At 39.1% G+C, this 27,345-nt stretch overlaps 1 protein-coding gene across 1 annotated transcript in view; it reads left to right on the plus strand.

Annotated features, from left to right (window-relative positions):
• The window catches only part of INSC (INSC spindle orientation adaptor protein), a 143,786-nt gene that overhangs the window by 33,998 nt on the left and 82,443 nt on the right, over positions 1-27,345 (plus strand). Inside the window, exon 3 of the mRNA XM_041481108.1 lies at positions 23,477-23,570. Coding sequence (XP_041337042.1) covers positions 23,477-23,570 — 94 coding nt within the window. The remainder of the gene's footprint in view (positions 1-23,476; positions 23,571-27,345) is intronic.

Here is a 27,345-nt window from a genome sequence, read left to right on the forward strand (position 1 = left end):
AAAGGAATAGTGCAAAGTGAGGAATGCGAAGAGGAATATGATTGTTTCTACAAGGCAGAAACTTGCTTTATTTGACAAAGAACATGAAATGATTTGGCTTTAAGCACGCGCTCTGTATTTTCCTGGCTGGATGTGCATTTTGCAGAATCAGGGTGAGTGACTCACTGGGCTGCACAAGAACCAGGGACAGAATGGGACTGGTGCTCTAGGCAGGAGCACATCTGTCATGGAAAGTGTGTCACTTCCAGAACTACCAGGGGCAACAGCTTCCCTGTAGGCTTTCAGGTAGGTGAGCTGTGCAGCCATCCCCTGTGAGGCATTAAAATAACCTTCTGAATCTAAGCTCTTCCATAAGCAGTGTGTTCTACTCAGTGTTGCTGGTACTGGGAGTTTCTGTAGCAGATTTTTCTTGAATATCTTCAAGAGTTGTGTCAAAGCCTTAGAAACCACTGGTGCTCTCAGCAACTAAATGGTGAGACAAGCCAGAGGTGGCACGTGCACAAACCATGGTGTGTTTGACAGGGTTGAAGGCAAGTGCCAAGGGACAACACAACTGATTTCAGTGAAGATTCCCAAGCAGCTTGTCTGACAAGTGCTGTGGTGGCTGGCCCTAATGTAGCAAAGCTTTTCAGTAGGCATCAGGTTTCAAACAAGTGAGATTTTTCATTTTGTTGCATATGAGCGTCCTTAACTAGTTTGCTGGATTGGGATCTTGGTAGGACTGAAACCTTAAATATCTTTGCCCATTCAGCAGCAGAAGTTATAGCAAGAATTTCTTTGGATTTGCAGCTTTTCCTTAAACTCTGTAACATAGTTTTCCTATTGGTAGTTCCCACTTCTTTAAGAGCTTGAAAGAATTCATTAGGTTTTATAAAATTTAAGAGTCTACATCTCATTCTTATTAGATATGCAATCCCATTTAAAGAGCTTGGGAAGAAAAAAAAAAGAAATCAATCCATAAGCCCCACAAAACTAATACTGATGAAAAATACACCTCTTGTAGAACTTTGAGGCTGTCCATAGAAAAAATTGCAGTCTTGTCAAGCAGACCATCACAGAGGAGTACTTGTTTTCTGGCCTGCCAAAAAAAAAAAAAAAAAGGGATTTTGAGAGCTGTATTTGCACTTAGTGTAGAGGCAAAGATGAAGCACATCTAGCAGCAGCTCAGCTGAGCTCAGCTTATCTGAGCTGTAGAGAACTCACACTTAACAGCAAACCATCATAAATGATGGATTAATTCTTCCACAAAATGACTGCTTTTGAGCTTGATTCTGCTTATGTTTCATGATCGCATTACACTCCTTTGTGCCTGTCTGCTGATGATGTCTGGCCTTTCTCTTTTGTGAAGTTTCTTCATGCTGTTTTTGTGTGTTATTAAAGAAGCAATTGGGAGACTGGGTGGCAAATAACGAATGCAATGCATTTTTCAAGAGGTGTTGTTTGCCAAAACTAGCTGAATTAAATGGCTCTTCAGCACAGAACAGCATATGTTTCTTTTGGCTGGTGAGAAGAAAGCTGAAGCAAGGCTGGGAGAGCTCTCATGATTCAGGCAGCAGGACCTGGACTGTACTTGCTCAATGTGTGCTATTGTAGCTTGCAGGTTTCCTGTTCTTCTAAAAGAGATTTTTGCACCTTGATTGAGGGTCTCTTTTGGCCTGAAAGGAGGGAGAATACAGCAGTTTTTCAGTGCATAAGGGGTGTGTTGCAGCTGTAGGTTCTCTGTCTGCCCAGACAATAAGTCTGCCTGAAGCGGATGAATTTCAGCAGTTTCCAATACTGAAAACTGGGCCAAGCAAGAAAACAGAGGGGACATGATTTCACAAATAATTTTATTTAATAGAAAAAAAAAGTCTTTAAATGCAGATCTTTTGGAAATGCACACCATTACTGCTGTTTCTCCAGCTGGATAGATTTAAACTTGTAATTACAGAAGTATTCCAAATAAGCTGCCCCCCAAAATATGATACTTCTTGCCTCAGTCGCAAACCTGACTATTATTTTGAGGTTAAAAAGGTTTTCCAAAGGGATGAATTTGCCCTTTCATTTCTATCCCAAATATTCCATTTTAGTAATGAAATGTGATCTCAGCTTTCCTTCCTTGTTCTAGTGGAAGAAAAAGTAATTACATCTACTTTCAGCATTATGTCAACTGCTGGTCAAGACTTTGGTTTGTTATTTGAATCCATGGTGGTATCTAAATTTGCAGGTAGGCCAGCATTCACAGGAACTGTGAAATAGGTAGAACCCTGCACCATCCATATCCTTCCTGGCGAGTCTATTAAAAAGAAAACTTTTGCAACTTTATCCATAACCTTTAGGAGCAATTTACTATGAGCTGAGCACAAAAAGAATTTTGATTGCAGAAAGGGTCTAATTAAAATTAACTGGTATTTCATTAGTAAAAAAAAAAAAATTACTATCAGAATTAAAATAATATGACTTCAGGAAAACAAAGAACTGATATCCTTATCACTGTGAAATGCTAAATGTCTCTTGGAGCAATATTTTGACCTTAGATCTGCTAGTTTCTCCAGGTTACTGGAGGTGAAGCATGGGGAAGATGCAGGAATGTCTTGGGCAATATGTGTGATATTTTAATTTTTTTTTTCTCTCTCAGGAGAAATTTTTTTGCACTCAATGCAGTATGAGTGGAAAGTATCTATGCAGGGCTGAAGCATTTCCTGCTCTGCAGGCCTGCAGCAGGCACGAATGCACTCAACACTTCTACAGAGAACTTGATAAAGTGGCTTGTGGGATAAATGTCTGCTTGTTTATCGGGATGGATTAAAAGGCAGAAAAGTAAATGTCATGTCTAAGTACTAAGATGTGCTGCTGTGATGTGTAAAACAAATTGAACTTTACATCTACATTGCATTAGTGCACTGCCTTCTTTGCTCTTCAGAATTTATAGTTTAGAAAAATACTTTCAAGTCCTAATATGAGCATTTCTTTAGTCACATAATTTTCAGGAACAGTTTATGGTTTAAAAGGAAGGGATTTTTCTTATTCGTCTTTTGGTTCATATAATTTTTTAAATCTTGTGCACTTAAATTTGCTTGCAACTGTTACAGGGTGAAGTGAATGCTTGAATAAAAATCTCAATCTTTGGAAATGAACACTGTCTTCATTCACAGTGATAAGGATATCTGTTCTTTGTTTTCCTTAAGTCAGATTATTTTAATTCTAATAATAATTAATACTTTTTTACTAATGAAATATCAGTTAATTTTATTTAGACCCTTTCTGCAATCAAAGTTCTTTTAGTACTCGGTTCACAGTAAATTGTTCCTAAAGGTTATGGATAAAGTTGCAAAAGTTTTGTAAGAGCATCTAAATGCTTTTCTGCTTTATGACATATCTTCAAATAATTTTGATTTTAAAATTATTCTTCATATACCTTATTTAATAGTGAAAACAAATATGGTTTTTAAACTAGCTTGGTATTGATAAAATCTTAATATTTGCAAAACATAAATTTTATCCTTCTGGGTCATATATTTTAGGCTGTTTTGATCCTATAGGAAAGCAGCTTTTTATTTTCCCATAGTGGTGCAATGCTGCAAAATAAAAGCAGTGTACAAGGGAAAGGAAGTGTAGCTTGAGTACACAGAGTTTTCTGGGTGGGGCAGTGGTACCCAGAGATGCTGCATTTTCCCTGCAGTTTTCTGCCTTCCTGTGCTGAATTCTAGTTCATTGCCTCCTTCAGTGAGGAGTGTAAAAATTTCAGAGGAAGTAGAATAGCTGTAAACTTGCATTAAAAGAATGGGCTACAGCACAGTATTTTTAAATTCCAATTCTCTGTAGCAAGGTGAGTGAGCCATATTTTCAGCTGGTATAACATGGCACTGCTCCATGATTGCTATCTCTTGTTGGTATCCAGGCTGTCCTCCAGTAAAGCAGAAGCTGTTAATTTACTGTAGGTTTTATATTAGTAATGAATCTATATTAGAACATTGTTTTACTTCAAAAAATTAGTTTCCTAGTTCCTATGTCAGATGTGAGCTTTGTGCTTATTCTGGAATCCCCATTTCACTGAGAAAATGAGTGTGTGTCAAATTTGGAAAATATTTCTGAGGGGTTTTCTTTTTGTGATGCTTCTTTATTTGAAAATCTGATCTGATCTCTTGAGGCTTTTTGTTCTTCAGTATCTGCTTCATGAGATCTACTGGCATGTGGAGGAAAAAAATATTTGAAGACTTGTTCACTAGAATGGAAGAGCCTGTTGATAATTAGCTGTCTTTGAAAGACAGATGGAATACCTCCAACAGATTAAGCAGGTGGAAAATATCTACACAAGAATCTTTTGCTATAATCAGAAACAAACCAGCAGAAAATATTGTGTGGACGATTTTAGGGGATGGCTGTTATACACTCTCCCAGGTGCTGTAATTGGGAAAGCCAACCTGTTGAGAGTCAAGTGCATGAATAATTAAAACTAGGTCAATTTGTTCTGAAAGAACACAATCTGAGTAATTTTCAAGCATTAACTTTCTTCATATCAAGAAACTGCACTGCCAGGATTGCACCTCATGTAGGATTTGAGCATGCCTTTTCAGCCCAAGTGCAAGGGAGTTGGGAGTTTGACTGTGCCAACAGTGGACTGACCTTTTGGTATTTCATTTTTTCTGACTCCTGTTTGCTGCAGGCCAGGTAAGGTGTTTCAGGATGGATGGCTGATTGTTTTCTGTAAAAAGCACTATTTATTATGTGTCACAAAAAATCATTTTTGCTGGTGTGTGTGTGATGGAGCAGGCAGATGAAAAGGCTGATGGCAGTCCCTGCCAGAGCAGTGACAGACTGAAGTGTGTGCTCTTGTTTTTTTGCACGTGTGTCTTTATCAGTACCAGTTCAACACATTGATGTGCAAATTGTTAGAGGCAAAAGCCAGCTCTTGGGAGTCTGCAGCCAGTAATCCCAGGGCAGGCTGAGGGCTGTGGTTATATTTTCTTTTAAAGCTGTGGTATTTAATGCCAGTCTTTATTTTGGAGCCTGAAGAGTTTGTGTATTGGATCCTGGAACGCCTGTTTCAAAGAGAACACTGAAACGACAATTTTACCTCTTTCCTGTTGGAAGAGGCTTTAATTTTGGTTTGTTTCTAAGCATTTTTTTTTCTCTACCAGAAGAAAAATGAAGTTAGAATTTCTAACCTGAGCTTGAAACTTTGGTTTCCTTAGCTGCTTCTGTTAGCTGGCCACCAGGACACACTGCATCAGGGTGTAGACGTGCTAGAGATGGCATTTAGCAGTGGTGAAGATAGTGATGTGGCTGCTTTAGTCCCTCTGCACACAATGCTTGCAATTATACATGAAATCCCACCAGAAAGGTCTGAGTGGCTGCAATATCTCCACTGAGAAAAGGCAGGCAGAAAGTGAGCTTGCAACACCCTTTGTAGTGATTTTTGCATATTTGATCTATCACGTCTTAAGGAACTTTGATTTTTTGAGATCTGATTTCTGTCCCTTATAGTTCCTCCTTACCACAGTCTACAACTATTCTGCCAAATGAAAATGAGAAAATATACTAACTGTGTCTGTACTGAGGAAGTGGTTTGCTTATAAATGGTGACCATATGAAACCTATAAATGCTGATACCAGAACTATAGTTGATTATACGGATGTGGGCCCTGGAAAAAGGAAAATGGGATCTGTTTGCTAGCTGAAGGGAAATATCTTGTTGCTGCCTAGGCTTTTTGCCAAGGCACAGCTGAAGTAAGGTTATTTTAGGTGTGTGTTGTGTGAGAGCTTTTTGTCCCTTTGATTTTTATGTAAGTTCTAGTATGAACACTGCTGTGAACAAAGAGCAAGTCTTGTCTGATTTCATGTTTTCATGGAGTTGCTGCTGAAAAGGTGAGTGCATGCTTTGGCAACTGAGCATGGGACAGGGCTGCCAGTGCTGCCTTCAGCCCTGAGCTGGTGCTGCTCAGCTCCCTGACAGGGCTGCAGAGGTGCGTGGGAAACAAAACTCTGGAGACTGTGGGGTGTTGGTATCCTCAGAGCTCCATCCTCTCTGCCTTCTCCAAACGTCCCAGCTGTCCAGCAGGGACCTCCTTGCCAGCCCTGAGTCACAGCAGGTATTTAACCTAAACACTGGTTCTCATCCTGGGAAAATGTAGAGCTGGGAACATGAAGTGAATGGAAAGCTAGAGGTGGATTTCCCTAGAAATATTAGGATAAGGTTGTGGTGCACTGTTAAACACCAGTGTGGAGTCAATGAGGGGCAGAGCTTTACACTTATCTCTCAAACTGATATTTGCTGTTGAAGTTCTGTCATCCTTCCAACTTATAAGGTATAAACTTTATTACTTCTATACCCACATTATTGTTTTTTTGCCTGGGACCTTTGCTTTAATGTAAGCCACAGAATCAGTTAATCAATAGGTTTTCTTTAAAAGAAAAAGCAGTGATGAATATTCAGTAGTTGTAAAAATGCTCTTGAGATTGCCATCTAATAGAGGTGAAATAAAAAGCGGAAGCTGATTAGAATTCCAGAAAATGGGATATTCATCTATTTATAGGAATTTGAGTCTTTATATGCCAGTTTTTATAATTTAGTGTTCAGAACACCCTGATTTTAAGCACTTCTGGAAAAATCATTAAATGAAGGAAAAGTAGCAAGAATGTTAACAGAGCCAAATTATGTTGATTTACAAAAGAAAAATGCCGCCAACATGAATTGCAAAATATAACACTGCGCTGTGTCTGAAATGTGTTCTCATCATTGCTGAAACATTGCCCCATGCCAGGGACTTACTGTCTCCAGCACAGACTGATGTCCTAAGCATGAGATGCAATGGCATTTTTCATGGTGCATCTTCTTTATTTTCATGATCATTTTCAATGAAAGTGCCTCCCCAGAGCACTTCTTTTATATCTATTTTCTTGCATTCTTTTTGTATTTGAGTGCTGTTGCCTCTCCCATTTCTAACTCCTCTCCTTTGGAGAGCATGTGTAGACCTTGTGAAATGAAGGTGACCTTTGGTTGCTGTGAAAATGTAAAACAAAGTTTTTGGACTTCTATGGAGTTCTATTAAACAGCTCCTGACATTGTGGGAGACCTGGAAACCCTCAGAGAGTTGTTGTACCCTGTGTTTGGTTTATTAAAAATACTCTGCATATAATTGTTTTAATCTAAACATGTACAAATTATGAAATTAAGGGCTGTTATAGGGTGACATACTCAATATCACATGTGGAAATGTTGCCTGTTTCTATTTATCTAAGTATTACATAGGCAGAAAACAATGTCAAGTGCTTTGAGAGGGGGGAAAAAAAGGCTCAAAACAAAACTAAGCAAAGCTTGATGTTATGTGAGCAGAGCTGGGCTGTTCATGTCACTTTTCCTGGTGTTGTTTTCCAGCTGATGAGTGTGCCTGACCCTTAATGTCTGTGAATTGTGATGTTGATGCAAATGCAGCACACCTGCCTAAGGTGGAGTGAACTTGTACACTTCATTTTGGTATAATCTCACTTAAATGTGAAGGATGTTCAGGTGCTTTGTAAATAACACTTGCAAATCAGGTCCATTTGTAGCAGTTCGTGTCCTTGTGCTGGAGAAAGCTGTGCACAGCGTGGACAGGGCCCCTGCTTGGGACAGCAGGGACTGGCAGTGAGTGGGGATGAGGACACGAGCTGGGAGCATCAGCATTCCTGCCTGCACCATCTGACAGGAGATGATGTCCAGTGACTCATCCTAGGCCAGATCATTCCTTCCAATCCTTGCTCTTGTATTTTCTTGGCTGCAGCATGGCCACGTTATCAGGCCAACTTGGCTGTGTTGTCCCTGCTGGTGGCAGTGGCTCCCACTAAAGTCTGGCCCAGGGGATGGGAAGATTTCTCCCTGAAGAGCTCAGCTGCAACACTGGCTCCCCCTGCCTCCTCCACTTTAATGTCTTCTAATTTTTTGCTACTCCAAGCAGCCTATTCTGAGTAACTACTCAGAATCTGAGCAGCTGAGCAGAAATTTTTTACACTCAATATTCAGTTTTCAATATCGCTTGGTGTAGTTTTGATGTGTAGCATTTTACTGGCAATGTACCTTGAACATCTCAGCTGATCTGAACTTTCCTGTTTGGTTGTCTGGGGGAATTTTGGAGCTAGAAAAATATAAATGTTCACTATTTGGTGTAGAGAAGTCTATTTTGGTGAATTAAATTTTTAAAAATGTGGATCCAAGTTCACATTGTCCTTGCATTTTTTTATATTTCCTTTTAATAATTTAGCCTTCCTGTGTGATTTCAAGTGCCACACAAATTGTTTTCACTTCTCCTTATCAAGTAGATGGACTGGCTTGAAGTCTATTTTAACTTGGTGCCTTTCAGGCAGGTGAATTTTAGTGAAAATTAACTGTGGATCGTTTCAGAGGTTCATCACAGGTTTAAAGGTTTTAAGTCCAAGCCACTTCCTTTTGCACCAGAGGGAATGTCAGCTGATATGTTTAGTCTAAGAGCATGAGGGTGAACAAGGAAGATACTGTATGAAGAGGTGTAGATCCAGCAGAGGCAGCTGCCAGGGACTGGAAGACCAGAGTGTTGCTCATTAAGGTCTAGAACTGTTATTCTTCTTCCTGGCATTACTACAGCATCTGAAAATATTTAAAGGGGAGATTTTCTGCGAATAACAATGGAGAAATCTTTGTTAGTAAAAACTGGTGTAGCTTAGAGCCTCTGAGAACCTTGGCTAAAGTTTTCTTAATGTATAGTGCTAGAAATTAAGACATAGTAATTCATAAGAGGATGAAGGTAACTAGGAAAATCAGCAACAAGAATTGATTTGCAGAAAAGAGGATCTGGAGCCATTGAAATGCAGACCTTCCCTAGGAATTCATGAGTTGTGTGTAGGAGGCCTTTTGAATAATCTGGCCAGCACTGTTGGCTATAAGGCACCAAATGACTGTTAAATTTGTACAGCCCAGTTGTGGTAAGCTGGTCTTTGGACAAAATTCATCACTGCAAGCAGCCAGTCTGGATTCCTTGCTCGTAGAAGTGAGTGAACACATGCTAAGAGTGGGAAGGGTTTCATTGTGCCAGCAGCTTTAGAAGAATTTAATAAAATCAGGGGGGAAAAAAAGAGTAGTCCATTCAAATGCAGCCTCTGAATAGAGATACTGGCAGCAGTTGTATTTTCTGTGGTGTGTTCCTTGCAGTCCCCCAGCAAACCTTCACTGCCTGGCACAGGCAAGTGCAGCTCCCATTAAGCTTAGCAGGAGCTGTGCTTGCTGAACTTGGCCCTCTGCCTGTAGAAAATTAAATGTGTTGGCAGGTTAGCCAGAGGAAAATGTTCTATTTGGGTTGCTCGGCACTTGTCCTGAGGCATTCTGGGCTTGCGGAAGAGTGAAATTCTCCAAAATTAGGGCTAGCCAGGAGGGCTTTGACAAATTACCTACTCCTTTTTTTCCCTCAGATAAATTCTGGGAGGCCTGGGAGCTGCACAAGCATGGTCACTGGCAGGCTCAGCACACATGGTGGCCTGTCCTGCACCTTGGACTTCATGTTCCTGTCTATAATAATGAGGACTACTCATTCATTTTCTCTTTTATAAGGCAAAGGTTTGACAGGGGACAGCAAAGTCATGACTTCTTTTTTTTCTCCAAGTGTTGTGGTCAGACAAATGTGTATATAGTGGGGATTGTAATGTGTATGTACTCGCATATCCCCTTCAGCTCCTGGAAAAGGACAGATGAATGTGTGAAAAGATTCTCAAATCAAGGACTAGTTCTGAGTTATTGCAACGTGAGCATTCCCCTTTCCTGGGCCCTGTTTTAGCCCCAACTTGTTCTTTATTTGATTATCTGTCTGAATCTCCCTCTTAGTTTGTGAAATGATCTGAGCTGTCCTGTCCTGGGATTTCATAACTTAAAAATATCCCACTATTCAAATGTCTTGGGACACTGAGTCCTTGTTTTGGAGAGTGAGGTAGTCACTTAGTAGTGTAAATCCCATTACAGATAAATGGGATTCAGGCTAGCTCATGCCTATTCTTTTATTTAAATGGAAATTTGGTCTCCTGCTAGCATATGGTAACTTTGTGTGCTACTTGAAATTGTGCCTAAAATAAAGCAGTCCTGTCAAGTGCTGGTATTCCTTGTGTGGAATGCTGACTTACTTTTGAAATGGACAGAATTGTATTAACTGGAGCTGCAATACTCCAGACTCTTAGAATGTTTACAATAAAAACCTGATGCTGACAAGTATTGTGGAATGTATTTATCCTCCTGCTGTGGATTAAACAATTGATTCTGGAAGATTAAAATGCCCTACCTGCCTTCTTGCACACTTCTGTTTTGCCATGTCAAACAATATAAAATGAATACCGCACTTCCCTCTATCTAATTGAATAATTTACTGTAAATAGCTGTCATTTACTTTGGAGCAGTAGGGGATCATTAGCCAAATGGATGTGAGTAAGTCATGCCTTTAATGCGTTAGAGGGGCCTGAAATGGAATCATCTAAATGGGACCATCAATACAGCAATGCTGAATTAAGTCAGAGGCACTTAAAGCTTTAAGTCCTCTTTCTTGTAAATTACATGCTCCCTCAGAAGAAAGATAATCAAGAACTTGCATAAAATATGACATCTTTGTTTCAAAGCTTTATTTTTGATGAATAAAATAGTACAATTTAGATGACGTGATTGGTGGGTAGAACTGTGTTTTGGATTTCCCTCCTTTTAATTACATCCCTTCCTTAATGATTGAAGCCTTCCTGCTTGCAAACAGCTACTTGTGCTGACTAATATTGGCTCTACTCTGTGAATAAGTAAGATGAGAAGGTAATAAAATATATTTTCTTGACTTTTATGGGTATATGACCTGATAATTATTTGCAGAAGCTGGTGTTTTGTATGTGTAATTTTAGAAAGGTCCCAGTCAATCTTAACTCCTAAATGTACAGTAAGTTTTTGGCTTCTTTTACCACTGAAGTCAGTGGCAGGGCTGTTGGGAACTTTAATGCATTTTTTCCTCTCATTGACTTCTCCTGACCCCATCTAGTTCGTCCATTCAGTTTTCTCTTATCCTGGAAAATGCTGGTATTCAAAAGTTAAACCAGAAGCCAAACTTTCAAGGACATCCTAAAAGGAGTATGTAATACAAGTAGCAATTTTCTTGAGGCGTGAAAATTAACTTAAAAATTATTATAAATAAATTTAACTTTGGTTGTTGGTATTATCCATAAGAATTTCTGTTTTGAAGCTGAGTCTCTTCAACCTCAGTGATTCTGTGGCTGTGGGATGCCAGGTTCTGGGCCACAGTGACTTTTGAGGGAGCAAGTGGCACATGTGCTACAAAAAAAGCATTGCCTGAGTTTTGACACTGCAGTTTTATTCTTCTAATTTTTTAGGGGGTCTAAGATGTTAAACTTCCTGACTTATTTTTCCATGTTTATTCCCTACTGGATTCCCCTCTTAGTCACCTTCTGTCAGGATTCAACCTTTTCACATTTTTACTAAAATCTATTTTTGTGCCTTACGCATTTCACTCACATGTATGAGGTCTTCGGTTCCTGGAATTAGATTTGAGCTGATGCTTTACAATCAAGTTGAGGTTCAAGGGCTGTATAAAGGCACCACCAGCCCCCACCTTTGCAGGCATAATCTGTCATTGCACTAAAGAGAATAGAGGAATTTGGAACATTATCACTTCATTATCAGAATATGGAGAGAGGATAAATAAGTTTCTGCATAGCTGTGAGAGGATGGTGTGATGCACCTTGTTGTGTAAAGCAGGATGATTTCTGTATTTTCATTCCCTGGATGTAACCATTGACCTATGTTTCCTGTAACCGATTTCTTTTTCCACCCCATCTTACTGAAATGCTTCTTTTTAAAAGGTAAATTCATCTTGTGCTTTGAAACTTTTCAGAATTTGCTTATGAACTGCTTTCCCTTTTATTGGATGAGTCATGAGTCGAAAGCTCTGTCCTGTAGTTCTACCATGAGTAATGCCTAACATTTTCTTGGGTTCTCTTTTAGAAGACTATTAAATTAAAAGAAGAATCTGTTTTTTGATATCTTAATGGACAATTAGGTGGCTGGGTCTCAGAACTGATTTACATTTACCACTGCAGCAATTTAAATTTTTTTCCTACAATTTAAGGATGTCACTTTTTTCCTTGCATGTGCATGTTGCTGGTCACAGTACTCTATCTTTAAATAAATAAAGACATTTCAGGTTTTGGGTCTGCCGTGCAAGTGCTGGTTGTGCTTTTGGGGGCAGTTTTCTCACTGGGGTCTGTACTGACAGACGGTAGGAAAGCTGGGCCATGCACATGAGCTTCAAATTACCTCTGTGGCATTCAAGTCGTGGCAGATATGTGGCTTTGGGATCCTGTTCTTTCACCTGGGCACTGACTGAGAGAGGTCATGGGCTATTTCCCTGAAGTCTCTGCTCTGTCTTGTCCAGATAATGTGAATCTAAAGAAGAACTTCTGTGTGCATCCTCTCCTGCTCTTGGGGCAGAATGTGCCTGACTGCCCAGTTGGCAGACCCTTCCTGTGGGATGCCCAAACACATCAGTTGTGGGCACTGGCAATACCCAGCAAGATATTTGACATGCCTGACCCTCAGATATTTGCTGGTAAATAATGTAAGTGTAATTGGCACAGGCAGTACCTTAGCATCTCTAAACTTGGGCACACTGAAAATGATGAAAGCCATAGTTGCAGGTGGAATGTACCCTCTGTCACCCTGAGGGGTTAGCAACGTGTCTATTTTCTTGCTGAGGCCAATTATTGCCTTAGGTTGCACCAGAAAAATTGGAGATGATGGGTGTTTCAAGATTGGCAGAGTTTTCTGAGGCTGATAATGGAAAATGGAGACAAAGGTAACTCTTGATCATGGAACTATCTATGGAAAAGTGCTGGTGTTTTAATAGTGAAATGAGCTCTCTGGAGGGATTTTGAGTTCTCTTAGGTACTCTTGCAAATGGGCTGATCCACTGCCCACATATCACAGGTAACAATAGAAAGAAACAGGTCAGAAGACTGAAATTTTCAGGGCAGTAGATCAGCAGTGTGACTTCTAAGTTTCGGTGCCTTTGCAACTGAAATAGTCAATGCCAATTTCTGGAAATAGAAGTTCATGGGGAACTTTTATCCTTTGCTCTTACCAGGCTAATGTGTCTGGAGGGTTAATAGTGCAGAAACCTGTGTTGGAAATGAGTGAATAGACTGCTTTCCAAATGTGAGTCTAATGTGTCCCTGTTTCACTTGCAGGGAAACAAAGTTCTGTGGCACAGTCATAAATAACTGCAAAGCTCAAGCTAATATTATGGATAAAACCCCCTATAGTCACTGTTATATTTTTCTGTGGGGAGGAAAAATAAAGTCTGGAATCTGAGCACTCCTAAACCTTATGATTACAAATTCATTGAATTTGGCTGCTAATAGCAAAATTTGCTCTGGGACTTTTCCTTCCAGCTAATTCTGGTATGTGTCTCTACTTGTGCCATCACAAGCTGTTACAACCTCATGATAATAATGGGAAATATTTATCAATACACTAGGCCTGTTCTGCAAGGAGATTTGTACAGTTTAAGAAGTAATTTTTCTTTTCTTTCAATATCCATTTTTAGAAAATCTTGAGAACAAACAATGCAGGCATTCTGGAACAGACTGTATAGCAATTCATTGTGTACTCAGAACTTATGTGCCAGTTCCTTGCATAATGGGTTACTGAACATCAGCTGATAGATGTGAAGTTGTTGGACTTTGGTAATTTGCTGCCTATCTGGGAGTTACCAGTGCAAAAGAAGATACAGGCCGTGACTTGTCTACCTGCCACATTTGGAGGTTTAGTAATTAAAAGTACTGTGACATATAGTCACTTTTTAATTGAAAGTGCACAGGTCCCTACTGAGCTACAATATTTTCAGGCATGGCATGGTTGTTCACACACTCATCAACCTCCAAACTTTACTTCCTAATGAGCAGTACTCCTCTCCTTATATTTCTTGTTATTATCTTGCCTGTGGTCTCCTCCTTGGCCCTTCCATACTAAAATGTCAGCCTGTGAATTGGGAAGGGGGGAATGATTAAAAAAAAAACCAACCAGCAACCATGTCAACAAAAAAACCAGGAAAACCCAGAGTCAAAAAGCTCCAAAGAAAGCTGTACTGTGCAGGGCCAAAAGTTGGAGTTGATGTTCCTGATGGTCCCTTCCAAATCTGTGGTTCTATGAACCTTGTTACAGCCTACAGCTTCCTCATGAGAGGAAGAGGAGGGGCAGGCACTGATCTCTCTGGTGACCACTAACAGGATCTGAGGGAATGGCTTGAAGTTGGCAGGGGAGGTTCAGGTTGGATATCGGGAGAAGTTCTTCACCAGAGGGTGGTTGGGCACTGAACAGGCTCCCCAGGAAAGTGCTTGCAGAATCAAACCTGCCAGAGTTCACGAAAAATTTGGACAATGCTCTTGGCACATGCTGTGACTCTTGGGGATTGTCCTGTGGCGGGCCAAAAGTTGGACTTTGATAATCCTTGGGGTTCCTTCCAACCCAGGATATCCTGTGATCCTTACAAAACCTGCCATTCCATCAGGGAATACCACCTGAACTTTTTTTGCTTGGCCTTCCAGAGTTCAGCAACCAGAGGCTCAGGAGAACTTGGGGCACACAGGCTGAGTGCAGCTGACTGACTTGGAGCAGGATTTGCACTATCTGCTCCCACACTCAACTTGATGTCTGGTGCAAAACTAATGTGAGCAGGCTGGAAAATCCCCCTGAGCCTTTGGATTTGCTTGGAGTTTCTGGATGTGTTCTGCTCACATTGCACTTACCCCTGAGACACTGGATATGGCAATAATCCTGCAGTGCAGTTTTGCCTCTAGCCCTGCTGAGGATTCCCTCTCTTTGATATTGTTACAGACTTCTGGCTCCTCCACTTTTTTTTTTTTTTTTTTTTGTGCGAAGGACAGAGGAAGAAGAAAATATCTGGTGATTGGATCCTCTTTGGCAGTGGTTCAACATTATAAATGAAGTATTCTCTCCTACAAACAGAGGAAAATGCTTGCTGCTGCTTTATGACTTGTTCTTTGTGTAGAATTATAATGACTAGGTAGCATAGTTTGCTGACAGGCTGTCTGGAAGTGCTAATTAGAGTTAATTAAATGAAAGAAGCAAGAAACAGAAACTATGCTCAAATTTTGCTGTAGGCTGCATGTTCTTGTTTTTTAGTGTATAGGTAATTTCACAACATACTTTGACTATTTTTCAGCTTTCAGGAAGTTTTTCTACTGGATTTGCTCTGTCTATCTAGAAAAGGCAGACTTGAGGTAGAACTTGCAATGGGCATGAAGAGAGAGCGGAGATCCTTGAAAATATGTAGCTCAACCACATGTGCATTATGTTTTCTTTGGTGTGTTGGTTTGTCTCGTGTGCTTGTTGCCCAGCTGAATCTCCTGCTCTTGCATTCTGTTGAGTTACATTATTAGCAGGCAATAACTTTGATCTCTCACCTACTTTCTTCTAACTTTTCTGTAGTTCTCTGATGTCCTTGTTTTTCTTTTCCCCAATATGTTGTAGAAAGGTGAAAGAATTATCTTGAAGTTGATTGAAAGAAGTAGGAAGTTTATTAGCAGTTCAAACAGAGAAGTGATTTAAGGACTAGAGATAACACAATCACAGAAGGCCAAGAGCAGCTAACTTATAGATAAATTTGTGTTTATCTGTACTGGTCTAAAGCTGGTTTTAAAGTTTTCAGAGCTATGACCAAAAGGGAGCAGTTTGATATTAACTCTATAAAACAATAAACTTAATCACCACTGGCAAATATTGTGAAAATATGACCACTGTTTACCATGCAATGCCTTGTGATGCTAGTCCAATATAGCCTTGACTATGACCTGAATTAATAATATTGTTTTGCTCCTCTCTGTTAAAATGTCAGATTTGTTTTTCTTTTTGAGGAATATCAATGTAAATAAAGATGTCTTTTAGACTTCCTGTCTGACTAACAGGAATGGCTATTAAGATGAAATCCTTTCATTACAGGTAATGGTTTATACATGGGGATGTGCAAATATTGTCATGTTTCCTTGCAGTGAGTTATTTGTGTAGGTCTCTATTCCTTTCCTTTGAAGTGGTTAAATACAGTGTTATCTTCTGTATGTACTTGTTTACAGTATTAAACTCTGAAATATTTTGATTCAATTTTTACTTGCATTATGTTTAACTTTGGTTTAGTCAATTATTTTTTTATTTTATGCCTCAACAGGGCATAAAATAAATAAAGACTTTTTAAAATTCTTTTCATGTTAAGTTCCTGTTGTAATTTTTGCATGTTTGTAGGGGAAATAATGAATCCTACCTCCAATTTCATTATGCCTGGAAGAGTCACGTTATCTAATAAAAGAAAACTGTGATGTTCTATAGGCATTTCTTCTACACTTCTACATTTGTACATTCTAAGGTGCAAAAATCTATTTTCCCTTGTGCCCTGCACAGTGGCTGGTTGAAAGAACAGCCCTTCTATTTCTGATGTCTCTACATGGAGACATGATGAAATCTTGGCTATGGTGTCAGGGGAAAATGAAACCAAAGCAGGGCAATTTCACTTGAGGTCATTTATTGTCAGCACAAACCTCTGACCTCTAATACCACACTAGGGTCCCCAGCACAGGAAGGATACAGACCTGCTGGAGTGAATCCAGAGGAGGACCACCAAGACTTTTACAGGAATGGAACACTTCTCCTGTTAGGAGAGGCTGAGAGAATTGGGATTCTTCAACCTGGAGGAGAGAAGGCTCTGGGGAGACCTTAGAACAGCCTTCCAATACTGGAAGGGAGCCTAAAACAGAGCTGGAGAGGGACTTTCTACAAAGGCACATAGTACCAGGAGAAGGGATGATGGCTCTAAACTGAGAACCAGTTTATATTAAATATTGGGATAAAATTCTTTACTGTGAGGGTGGTGAGGCACTGAGAGATGTTGCCCAGAGAAGTTGGATGGCTCATCCCTGGAAGTGTTCAAGGCCAGGCTGGGTAGAGCTCTGAGCAGCCTGGTCTATTGGACCCCCCAAAACTACATGGCAGCAGTTTGCATTACTGCTGCCCTGAGAACCAAGGAATGGTTTTATATGGTGATTATTCTGCACTGCATAAAAGGTAAAATATAGCTCTGGAGTGCCCCAACCTGACACTTCTTATTTGGCTCCTGAACCTCAAAAGTAAATTCTTTTCCAGTGAAACTGCCTCTAAAATGCTAATTGCTAGAAATGTGACCACTAATCAGTTTGTTCCCATAATACTGCCAGCTATAGAATTTGGTGTGCCCCTTGCAGAAGGGGAGATTCTAGAGACTTTGATAAGATTAAAAAAACCCCCAAAAATGTGAAAGTGACTGTTCCAGCAGCCTGTGGCCTAAATTAATTTTGAGGAGGAGTAGGTAAAAAGAATTCATCAAATCTGTTATGCCCTTCTTTATCTCCTTATTTTAAATATTTTCATAATGTAATTAATGATGATGAGAGCTCCATTTTCTGCATTTCTCTACATATTTTGTATTTGAATGGGAAGATTTGTTGAAGATGCATTGTGAGAAAACTCCTGCCTTGGCAAAAGGATTTGCTGTGGTACATGTGATGATTGATCTCCTCCATTTTTATTCTTGGAGAAAGCTGGCTTACCTGGGTAAGTATGTTCTGCTTAGTGTTTTTCATATGATCCACTATCTAAAATAAAGAAATGGAAGGAGCAGTCCCATACATCTTGCTTTCAAAGCAGGATTTTTCCTTGTGGAGATCATAAACAATTTTTTTTAATGTTCGAGATGTTCTTTGAAAAAAAAAAAAAAGGCAAATCAGGAAGTGAATTATGGAATTCCTCTGTATGCAGAGAAATGGTACTGTCTTCAGATTGGTTTTTTTCTTCCACCCTCAAGGATCTACACAATCATATTTCTTGTCTGTAGTTTTCAGGATGGCCTATTTGATGGAGATAGATCTTTGTTTCTCCCTCTCCATCCCCCTGGATATTTCCAAGGTATAGATGTGTAAAACAAGACTAAAATGGGAAGTATTTGGAAGAAAAAAATAGCACAAACTTGAGTTTACATGAATAACTACATCAGATGTATGTGTATATATACACCCCAAACCTCCATATGTATTATAATTTATACTTCAAAACCATTTAATGTAATAGAAATTTATAATGAATATATAACAAAATAAGACCTATTTTTAACAATTATGAAAATCTAAGAGAAATATTAATGAAATATTTAAATAAATAGATGACTGTATATATTTTTTTAAAAAATATGTGTATTTAATCAAGGACAGGTTGGATGAGGTTGTGGGCAGCCTGATCTAGTGGAAGGTAACCCTACTGAAACCCGGGGAGGGGTTAGAACTAGATGATCTTTCAGGTTCCTTCCAAAACAAACTGTTTTATGATGTAATAGAAGGAATATTTTCAAATACAGAGACTCATTTAAAATGAGATCCTCTCTCTGCAGAAAGCAGCGAGAAAAGAGAGGAAGAAACATCCCATAAAAATAAAACTCCTCTGTGACTGAAAATGAATTTATGCTTCAGATTGTGTTGAAGTGTAAGGTATAAACTTTCAGCAGAGCTTCCTCTCTGATTTTTGGTTCTGCAAGAGCCACTGCCATGAATGAATGCCATAGGTAGTGCCTTTTCCCACCTCTCCCTCTGAGTTTTGATTTTGCATTCTAGGAGTGTGGTCCATAGATCTGTGTATATAATCCCATGCTAATACAACCCATTTTAATGCACCACTCGGAGGTCTCTTCATTATTTTTGCTCCTGGTTTTATGGTTTCTTAGATTTGTGACACTTAGCTTAATTTTGAGTTGGCTCTTACTATTGTAATTAATTCATGCCCATGTAAGTCTCTTATAATGCAGAATGACACAGGATCTTGAGTCCTTAAATGGTTAGTGTGGAAAAACTTCTGATGGGCTGGATGTGTTGCTGAAGGACAGAATGTATGTATTTACTTTCTGACCTCTCACATAAATGCTGTCAGAATTTTGCTCTTAATTTGATTTGTGGCATTCCATTAACAGTTATTCTGCGTATAGGAGAATAATAACTAATGATTCCCAGACTCCCAGAATTGTAAAATAAGGGCAAGCACTGTTTGGCAGAAAAGAGATTGTACTTTAGAACAGACAGGAACCGCTCATATTAATCAAGGGATATCTGGTCTGAAATGACTTTTAGCTAATAACTTCTTATTCTCAGGTTGACCATATTGCTTGTAGGTAACATGCTTTTCTAATTCAGATGATTATTAATAGTCAGAGGCTAGATGTGTGGATTTCTGTCTCTTTCTGAAAGAGAAATGATGCTCTTGATTGACCTTATTTGAAGATATTTTTAGTGTTGAAATTATGATGCTAGGGGTTAGAAAGGGTGTGGTGAAAGTTCACAGATTAGCCTTTTGATTTGAGTCTTTATAAGGGTGAACATGTGTGACATGAATGAGCTCAAAAATGTGAATTTAATTGTCTGAAGTTTCAGGGCTTAATTAAGGACATAATTTTGTGATAGAGAACTTTCGGGCCATCAGTAGTAGAAGAAAATGAGTCACACTGAGTTCACCTGGAAAACATGCTGTTACCATGATACTTTTGGGCATGGATGTTGTTCCTAAAAGAATCCTTATGCTAAAACCCTCCTAATAAACTAATTTATTAAATATAAGCTAACATGATGAATGATGGAGAAGAAATTTAAACTGGCAGATTCTACGAGTTGTAATTTCCTTTCTTCCAAGAAACAACAAGTTTTGCTGGGTGTAAAAAGCACTGTGGCTCTGTAGAAGCTGCTCTCCATAGCTAAACAGGCTGGAGCAAAAGGAGGCTCCCAGCAGGGAGTGCTTGTAAGGCAGGAGGGGTTTGTCCTGGAGCAGTGGGATAGCAGCTGCCAGCTGCACACTCTGCTAATGAGGTGCTGCACAGGTTTCCCCTGTGCTGCCAAGCCTGCTGTAAGCTGGGATGAGACTTCTCCTCCTCTATTTTACAGGTGGGCTCTTTGGCAATTTTTAAAGATGTTTTTAATTCTCTGTCATTTGCTGGCAAGGCCTCGTGCCTGCCTGTGAGCAAGATTCCTCTTCCTGTTACGTGGTTTTGGGAATTTTGGCCGTGAAGGTCATTCCCTCTACTGATACCTTGCTGATTTCTGAGAGCAGTGCTTTCATGCTCTTTCAGTTGTGATGCTTTGTTCTCTTCTGAACTCCTGAAAAAGGCTTTTGGCTGACTGTATTGGATGGGATTGAAATGTGGTTTGTTCTCTGCTTATCTGCATCTATTCCTTGAGGAAATAACATCTCAAAAACTAATTCAGTGTTGAAATCACAAAGAGAAAAATGCAGGACACAGAGCCTGCTGCCTTGAGTACATGTAATTCCACATGCACATGCTGCTACCTACCAGAGGAGTCAAACTAATTGTAAGTCAGCATTTACATTGTGGTACAAGGCTGTGTGCAGATGTAAAGCCCTGTATAAGGTGTTAAATAAAAGGCTTCATAGTAGTACAAGAATACAATTTTATTATTTCAGTGTGTCACTCAGGCTTCTACCAAAATGACCAATATTGCAAACTACAAGAAGTGGGTTTTTTGGTCAGTTTTAATTTGGGGGGTTTTTCTGTACAAATTTACTTGGACAGCATCTCTGACAAGCTATGGGCCTAATCATTAGTCATGGAAAGAAATATTTTCAGTGGAAAAAAAAATTAGACTCTCCTACAGAAGTCTAATGATGCTATCTGTTATTATATATATTTAATAAAAGTGAGTGCATGTGTAACATCTCCATGGTCAGCTAGAGTAGAGGACTTTGCTTTTAGGAATGCTGACTAAAGCTCATCACTGTGTTGTGGACTCGACTAGAAAGCAGAATCAACTAAATAGACTCATCAGCTCTCTCCTAGTCTTTACTAGGAAGTACAGTTTTTGTCTTACCTGGAAAGAGGAATGAGAGCTCTGTAATTGCTCAGCAGGTGGAGGAGGCATTCCAAGCAGGACCAGAAGCCTGTACCACAAATCACTGGTGTTCCAACCTCTCTTGTGATCCTGGGGGTACAGTGGATCCCCTGGCAAAGTGCCAGGGCAGAGAGTTTCCGCATGTTGCCAACATTAATTTGGGATTCAAGATTTGAGCTAATATCTAATCATAGTCTCCAGCCAGACAGTTTGGTTAAGATATTGTTGTGGCATTTTGTTGTTGTTCCCGGAGCATAAGTAATCTCTAAGTAGGAGTTGATAATGTTTTTAAAGGCTCTCAGACATAATATAAAATTGTGCTTTGTGGGAAGACAGCATATAAAAACTTGCATTTTTGTCAGGTCTCTAATTTATGGGGAACAGGGACATGCAATAATCTAATTTATGTCTGTGTACATTATGTCACTGATCACAAGTAATGGAGTACAAGCAGGTGCTTTGATTTGTATGTGTAGAAATTGGTAGTAGGCTGAGCTAATGGTGAAGTAGATGTAGCTTGCCAGAGGAAGCTGAAGCTTTAGATTTGATTTAGTGTTGGTAGCATGAGAAGGTAAATCCAGGTCTAATGCTGAGCAGAAAGAGATGCTTAGTGTCCATGAAATCTGTAATTCTGCAGGCTAAAATACTGGAGTTTTTGGTCCTTTAAATGACAAGATTTAGGAATGGAAATTAATTTTGGAGATTAAGGTTTTATGTGGATGTGTTCAGCTTTAAGGGTATCTCCTCCAAATGAAGATTATTGTGATATTTGGCTGTTTCCAGTAAATGTGGTTGTGCAATTGTGTGTATCTGGTAGTCTTAAATGTCTTTAAAAAACAAAAAATATTATGCTAGTAGAAATGAAGCTAGCTCATTTATTCAATTTGTTAGTGAAATCTGTATATTGTACCCTAAATGCTTTAAATTCCCTCTCCTCCTGCCCCCCCCCAAATAAGCTTGTTTTGCAAATCTTAGTGTGTTACAAGAGCAGAAGAATACAGACTAATATTTTCATACTTGGGCATATGAACCTCCAGTCAAAACCTATGAATTATCTGCAGTCTTTTGAAACCAGAGACTTCAGTACCAATCAAATTATTTTTAACATGGGGTTTTTTTTGGTGTTGGTTTTGGCTTTTTAAAATAGATTCTTCTACTATATTTCAGTCTTAGTCTATACATCAAAAGAAGGATTAAATTAAGTTTATTTCCAGGAAAACCTAGGGGATAGGGAGAAACACAGGATGACACCATCACCAGAGCAATCTGGTGCTGACAGTGGACAGAGCATGTGAGCCCATTACGTTGGGTGTAAAATTTTTATGTGCTCAGGACGTGTTTGTGAGATCTTGGGGAAAAAACAAGGCCATGCATTAGTAATGAGATCAGTTTGCTAGGAAAGGGAGTGAGGACCACTCTGTGTCAATTAAGAGCAATTTGGGGTGGCAAATATCTTGAATGCTGGCTGACTCAGCTCGCACAATGCAGCCAATAACTGAGTAGCAGAATTTCACAAGCAGCTACATCAAAACCACTCTGCCTCAGTTGGTGACACAAACAACAGTAATTTCCTGTGTAAAGTAGTTTCTCTAGGAGATCCATTGATACCAGGTTTTTTTTTCACATTTAAGAAAGCATAATTTTCCCACTGTTCCTGTCTCCTTGTCCAAACGAATCCATTTCCTCCTTCTTCCTGAGTCATGGATTAGTCTTTTCCTTCAAATATTTTGCCTTTGTTTTCTTTTAGCCATGTGTGTGAGTGAAAATGACTTCACCTTTTTTTGTAGAATAAATCCTCTATGATTTTTGCTGTGAATATGCTTTGAGTAGGTAGTACTCTAATGTAAGGGAGGCTAATTAAAAGGAGAGGGAAAGAGGCAGAACTCTTTTGTGAAAGTGAGGAGTCTTTCTTCTCCTTTCTTATTTTTTCTTCTAGTGCAATAAAACTTGGATCCACCTCTTGGTCACTAGGTATGAATGGAAATCATGGAGGAGAAAGATGTGTGCAGCATTTAAAATGTATAAAAAATGAAATTGTCTAACACGGAAGGGTCAAATACTTCAGTAAGTTAGTCATCAAGGACCTGTCTATAAATGTAGTACTTAACAATCCTGAAATCACATTGCAGAATAATTAGGGCTGGAAGGGACCTCACTTGCAATCTTTCTCACAATAACAAGAAGAATTACTATAATACTCATTAGATTTTCTCTAGCATTCAAGTTAATATAAAATAAATGATTTTTATATATATAATATATAATACCTCAATACTAACTCAGAAATGTTCAACACAGATGGCTCTGACCTGTGCAGTAGTCCAGGATCTTCAGGAATATGTAAACCCTACATTGTTTATGGTGTGAAATGTACTTAATGGCCTTGGTTAACAGCTGGAGTTGTGGAAAAGGAGACTTTTTATTTGTTTTAATGAGCTCTCTCCACAGAAGAGCAGGAAAATGCCATGCCAGCCTAGGCTGAAGGTGCCTGAGTTTTGCTAGGTTTACTAAGTGACTGTTTTCTTTCTAGATTCCAGCCTATGGAGAAGTGTACATGAGAACAGGATAAATATGGCTTTTAAGGGCGAGGACCACTTAGATTCCCTTTCCTTCCCAGTTCAGCGGTAAGTGGTGCACTCTATCATTCAGATTTGAGTGATTAAATGGTTCTGAGGCAGCAGCTGCACTTTCCTTTGAGGCTCTGGAGGTACTTAAAGGCTCATTTTTAAACCCAGGTAGTATTCCTATGGAATTTTTAGAATGAATGTGGAAACTTGAGCTGCATTTCTTGAGGCATTTGGAAATTTGTATACCTGGAGAGTGGTAAATCACAGCAGTGTTTCTGCAGCCATCATTTTAAATGGATGGCCATGTTTGCAGTAGCAATGGGACTGTACTTACTAGACTGCTTCTTAGTCATGATGGAAATGACTGGAACCCTCTGCACTCTGTGAAGACTGCTGAAAGCTATAAATAAGAATTTGTTTAGCATGGTTGACTTTGTTCTTGTGTGGGTATGGTAATGATATGAAGGCTGTGGTAGAATGAATGTCTCTGGTCTGTGGTACCCTCTTGGGAGTGGAGACATTGGTGACTCTGCTAACCAACAGATTTTTAAAGAAATTGATATTTTGGTTGCCGTCTAGTAGCTGTCTCTGTATAGTGTAGTTTTGCTACTAGCCTAATAGAGGTTCCATGAAAAGAAAAAAATACAATAACCTACAGTCATTATAGTCATTGCGTGTCACAACTGGGCTTGTTTTGTTTTTGTTTCTGAGAGAAAGGAGGGTGAGGTTCCTGCTGAACCCAGGAATAAAATCAGAAATAAAAAGGACTTAAATTTCAGTCTTTGCCCTAGTCTTCTTTCTTCAGGTCAGACTGCAATTCTTTATTGTAGTTAACTTCCAATTGTAATTGGCATACAGTCTCAAAATATGCAGCTTTTCTTCAAGGGTAGTTTGATATTTCTCTACCTTTCCTTACCTCAGTTTTCCAGCAGATACTTTGCCATTAAACTCAGTCACTGTAACAGATCTAAACATATTCTCTTCTGTAAGAAGCACTGTATAGAGGTATTCCAAAACAATGGGGTAGTTAAGACTTAGAGTTGTACAAAACTAGCTGCAAACAGAGCTAAGGGAACAGGTCCTCGGGGTGGCCAAAGGCTGATCCACGCTGATGGTGCCAAGGTTTGTTTACAACACATGAATGAAGAAATTAGCCTGAGTCTCCCTGTGCTAGCAGCTGGAAACGTGGAGTAAGAAAAATGCACTTTAGAGGTAACAACAGCACTGAAAAGAGCTGAATTTTATAGGCTGGTGGCTTCTAGAAAAGGCAAGTGCCTGTGAGTCAGGTGTGCAGTGTTGAGAGAAGCAAAGCTCTGCCATGTTATGTGAACACAGCCCCTCTACAAGCACTCTGAACGGTACCTTAGCACGAGAAGGGATTTGGAAAAGTCCCACATAGCAAGTGTTATGTTTTGACAAAGAGCTGAACTCAGCAGGGCAATTCTTTATTGAAAAATTTAAAAATAAGTACTCTCCCTCACTCACAGTAAAATACAAAGCTCCTATTTTTTGTGTTTTTATTTTGAGAAATGATCTTTTTTCCCCTGCAGATTAGGGTTATTTCAGGTCAAGTCCCTGTAAGAAATGGACAGACTGAAGCTGTCAGTAGTCAGAAAGGTGAAGGCTCAGAGAACATTGGAACTGAAAATAAGAAAAGGTGTTTTTATGCTAAGAATTCAGTAGAAAGAACACAGAATGGGCTAGATAAAGTTCAGAAACTGTACAAAATGCTCTTTTTGATTGTTAAAAAAGAAAAAACCTGCACCCAACAAAATAGCTTTTCCAAAGAAATGGAATTTTTATGAGATTAAGTAATTTCTCTGGGTTAAAGAAAGAAGTATATGGCTCCTATAGGGCATTTAAAAGGATTAAGGGAATTTTCAAAATAACAGGATTCAAATAGTCTTAATTTTTATTGTTCCTGTACCCAAGACTAGGATTTATGACTGTCTCAGGATTCCAGTTCACATTCCTGCTCTTTGTAAGTGGCTTGAATTAACTTCTTGGGTAGCTCAAATCCAACTGATGTAAATCCTGTGTAGGACCACAACCATGCCTTGCTTTGTGTTGAGGTCATAATGTTTCATCAGTAAAAACAGGCAGATCCTTCAGCAAGAATATCTGTCTCCATAGGAAAAGTGTACCATAAATATGCAAACAGATTCCAAGTGTTTCCACAGTGGTCACTGGAGTTGCCAGTTATTTTGGCTGTGTAAGGTATTTAAAACTGGGCCCTTAAAGTCTCTGTGCTTCATGAATTGTTGTTTATACACTTTCCTTAGATTTTATGGGAAATCACAACTTGTTCTGGAGTCTCTAGAGCACTGAGTCATGGTGTTAATGGTTTTCTAACACACTGTCAGAGCTGCTGTCTCTAATTGACATCTAGACTGCTATGGGTACAGTATTTAAAGCTGTGCCGTATCCTGAGGAAAAACAAATTATTACAGAAAATTTATTTTCTGTTTCAGTGAGTTAGGAACTTAAGTGATGATTTTCTCTTAGGAGAGAAAACAATTGGAAATAGATCACTTTTATAAAAGAGTAATTTGCTTACTCTCCAAAAGCTGTATTCCTATGTAAAGCACCGTACAGGACCATAAAAATTATCTGTTTTCTTCAGGGAGGGCCAGTTCATTGAAGCATGTGAAGTATGCATGTGTTCCTTAGAGATGCACATAACCTCATTCTGAAATAGCTGTTTTTAGTGTAGCTCTGGCAAAATGTCACTACCCTTTCCTTATCTTTATAAGATATAATTATAAGATATTCTTATCTTTATAAGAGACAATGAGCTTTAACATTGTTTTTTCCATCTAGAACAACTCACTTATGCCCCTGCCCTTCATCCTGTGTAATGAAAGTTCACTGCCCTGCTTGTTTTCTGTGAGTTTAAATTGTAGTTTACACAGGCTTTTTCATTGTAGACATGGGGTTTTTTTAATACTTTCTGTATTGGATGGTAAACTAAACTTAAGGCACTGCTGAATCTGAAGTCATTCAACTAAAGAGCACTCATCACCAGAAGTGAAATAAAATGCTGTTTTGGCTTCTGGGATTATGTTTTCAGTTCAGGGCTTCAACTGGAGAAATATGGTATAGTTAGAATTTGTAAAAAAAGAATAAATGATCATCATCATATATCAAAACTAGGTTAAAAAAAAACAAGCCACAATTGTCATCACCAACTTCCCCTTTTCCCCATAAAAACCTCTCAACCCCAAAACAGTAACCAAATAAAACCAGAATAAAATTAACAAAACAAACTGAAGAAATACCTAATCCTGAATAAGAGTCAAAAGTGTACACTAGCAACTTATAAAACCAGTTGTACCTTGGGCTACATCAAAAGAAGTGGGATGTGGCTTTGAGCAACCTGGTCTGGTGGAGGATGTCCCTGCCCATGGCCAGTGGGATGGAACCAGATCATCTTTTAAGACCCTTCCAACCCAAACCATTCCATGATTCCATGAATTAATTAAAATAGCTTGCTGGTTTTCAGGTAGCAAACTAAGGCTGCTTCCAGAACTCCAGGAGCATCCATGAAGGGCTGGGCACAATGTTTTTTGATGTGTGCCCAGTGGGGATAGAAGTACTACTTGAATTGATGCAGAAACCTTTGTGGAAAGAGAAGGAAAAAATAATTGTCAATATGTGGTCTTAAATGGCATTTAGATAATGTTTGTTCAAAGCTGTGACTTGAAACAGAAGCAAGAAAAATTCAGCATTTTATACTGCAGGAACTGCATTGATTCTGCTTGTTTCTCTGCCTAATCAGGATGACAAATTTGTCGACCTTTATGGAACATATGGACATATGAGGTGAAAAACA

The sequence above is a fragment of the Pyrgilauda ruficollis genome, unplaced genomic scaffold (assembly GCF_017590135.1).
Source record: "Pyrgilauda ruficollis isolate IOZ18807 unplaced genomic scaffold, ASM1759013v1 scaffold55, whole genome shotgun sequence".
NCBI lineage: Eukaryota > Metazoa > Chordata > Aves > Passeriformes > Passeridae > Pyrgilauda > Pyrgilauda ruficollis.